The 1,810-nt window shown below is 31.5% G+C and overlaps 1 protein-coding gene across 1 annotated transcript; it reads right to left on the bottom strand.

The window, feature by feature from the left end:
- Nucleotides 1-1,041: 1,041 nt before the first annotated feature.
- Nucleotides 1,042-1,810, bottom strand: LOC145064355 (floral homeotic protein APETALA 2-like; the record flags this gene model as incomplete). The annotated part of the gene is made up of 4 exons (XM_079011821.1): nucleotides 1,042-1,144; nucleotides 1,345-1,490; nucleotides 1,596-1,683; nucleotides 1,773-1,810. Coding segments are annotated over 4 exons (375 nt in total), but the record flags the coding sequence as incomplete, so codon positions are not given.

Here is a 1,810-nt window from a genome sequence, read left to right as displayed (position 1 = left end):
AGGGTTTTGCTTTGGAATTCAAATTTGCATGTTCAATTACACTACAAGAAAATTTCGATTTAACTACGGAAAAATTCCGTAGCCAAATGATGTAATTCCGTAGCTAAACCTAAATAACTACAGAAATTGCTATAGAATTTGCCAATTAGATTCCATAGTAAGATTTCTTGTAGCAAAATGTTTAACTACGAAATTATAGTTCTGTAGCAATTTGGCAATGGTTGTTGCTACGACGTCTATCCGTAGCATTTCAACTACAACACACTTCCATCACAATTTCGTAACAATGAATTTTGTAGCAAATTCCGTATCTATTTTGTTATGTAGCAAATTTCGTAGCCATTTGGTCCATAGCAAATTTTGTAGCTAATTGTTCCGTAGCAAATTCCGTAGTCATTTGGTCTGTAGCAAATTCCGTAGCCATTTGGTCCGTAGCAAATTCCGTAGTCATTTGGTCCATAGCAAGTTCCGTAGCAAATTCCGTAGCCATTTGGTCCATAGCAAATTCCGTAACTAATTGTTCCGTAGCAAATTCCGTAGTCATTCGTTCCGTAACAAATTCTGTAGTCATTCATTCCGTAGCAAATTTCGTAACAACTTTTTTTGTAGTCAATTCCATAACAATCGTTCCATACCATTTTTTCTATAAAATTCGGTTATTTAATTTGACTTATTATATCAATTTACAAAAATACAATTAATATAAAACCAAAAATAACAAAATATTTCTATAGAAACTAAAAGAAATATCCAATACATCAAAAGATACATATTGCAACATCAAAAGTCGCTACAAATTTAACGTAAAACACTATTCGATACATCATATTCTATCATTGATTAATAAAAGTTTTGACATGTTCACTCAACGTGTTAATGACATTTATTGCCTGTGCAAGTTGTTCAAACTTTGCTTGAACATCCACATTTTTCTGCTGAAACTCTACATTCTTTTTCTGAGCATCTTCATATTTTTGCTGAACATCCTCATATTTTCGTTGAATATCTCATATTGTCCGCTTTGCGTCTCAACTAACTTCTTCAAATTCTCAATCTCGACTTTTTCTCGACATTACTATCCTCGTATTGTTCGCAATGCATTTCAGAAGATCCTTTACTATCGAACAATCCAAGATAGATATATCTGCAAACCAAAAACGTGTGACAATCAATAACGTCACCCCTCTACAATATTTTTAGTTACTATAAGATAAGAGTTTTTTTATATACTTTTTCGAAAAAATAACAAATCTTAACTTTTTTCAAAATTTAAACAACAAAAAATTAATTCTATCAAATAATCATTAATTTCACAGATCCAACTCACTAAATGACAAAACTCACTTTTTCCCAAGAAATTGACCCATTCGAGCTTCCCAACGACCATATTTGTGTAGGGTAACACCTCTATACTTTGAGCTTCCTCTTGAGAATCCAGTGCTTTGACGACGAAGTATATGCATAAACTCTTCCTTGGTCAAGTTTTCTATCTGTGTAACATAAGATATACATAAATTAACAGAATATTCATTGGGATTTTCAACTAATTATAAGAAACAATTTTTATATTATACATCAAATTTAGTTAAATTAACCTGATTCAAGTCATCCTCGTAATCACTTATATTGAAATTAATATCAGCATTAACACCACGAAATTTTATAGCAGCCCGATCATATGCCCTGTAGAAAAATATCAGGTTTATAAAATTTAACATGATTAAATGATGAAACTAATGTCAGAAAACTGAAAAAGTGCAGAAGATATTTACCTAGCAGCAGCATATGCAGTATCAAATCCACCTACAAA

The sequence above is a fragment of the Lactuca serriola genome, chromosome 7, assembly GCF_051521515.1.
Source record: "Lactuca serriola cultivar US96UC23 chromosome 7, Lser_US96UC23_V15, whole genome shotgun sequence".
In the NCBI taxonomy this organism is placed as follows: domain Eukaryota; kingdom Viridiplantae; phylum Streptophyta; class Magnoliopsida; order Asterales; family Asteraceae; genus Lactuca; species Lactuca serriola.
This window is presented reverse-complemented; position numbering and strand designations above follow the sequence as displayed.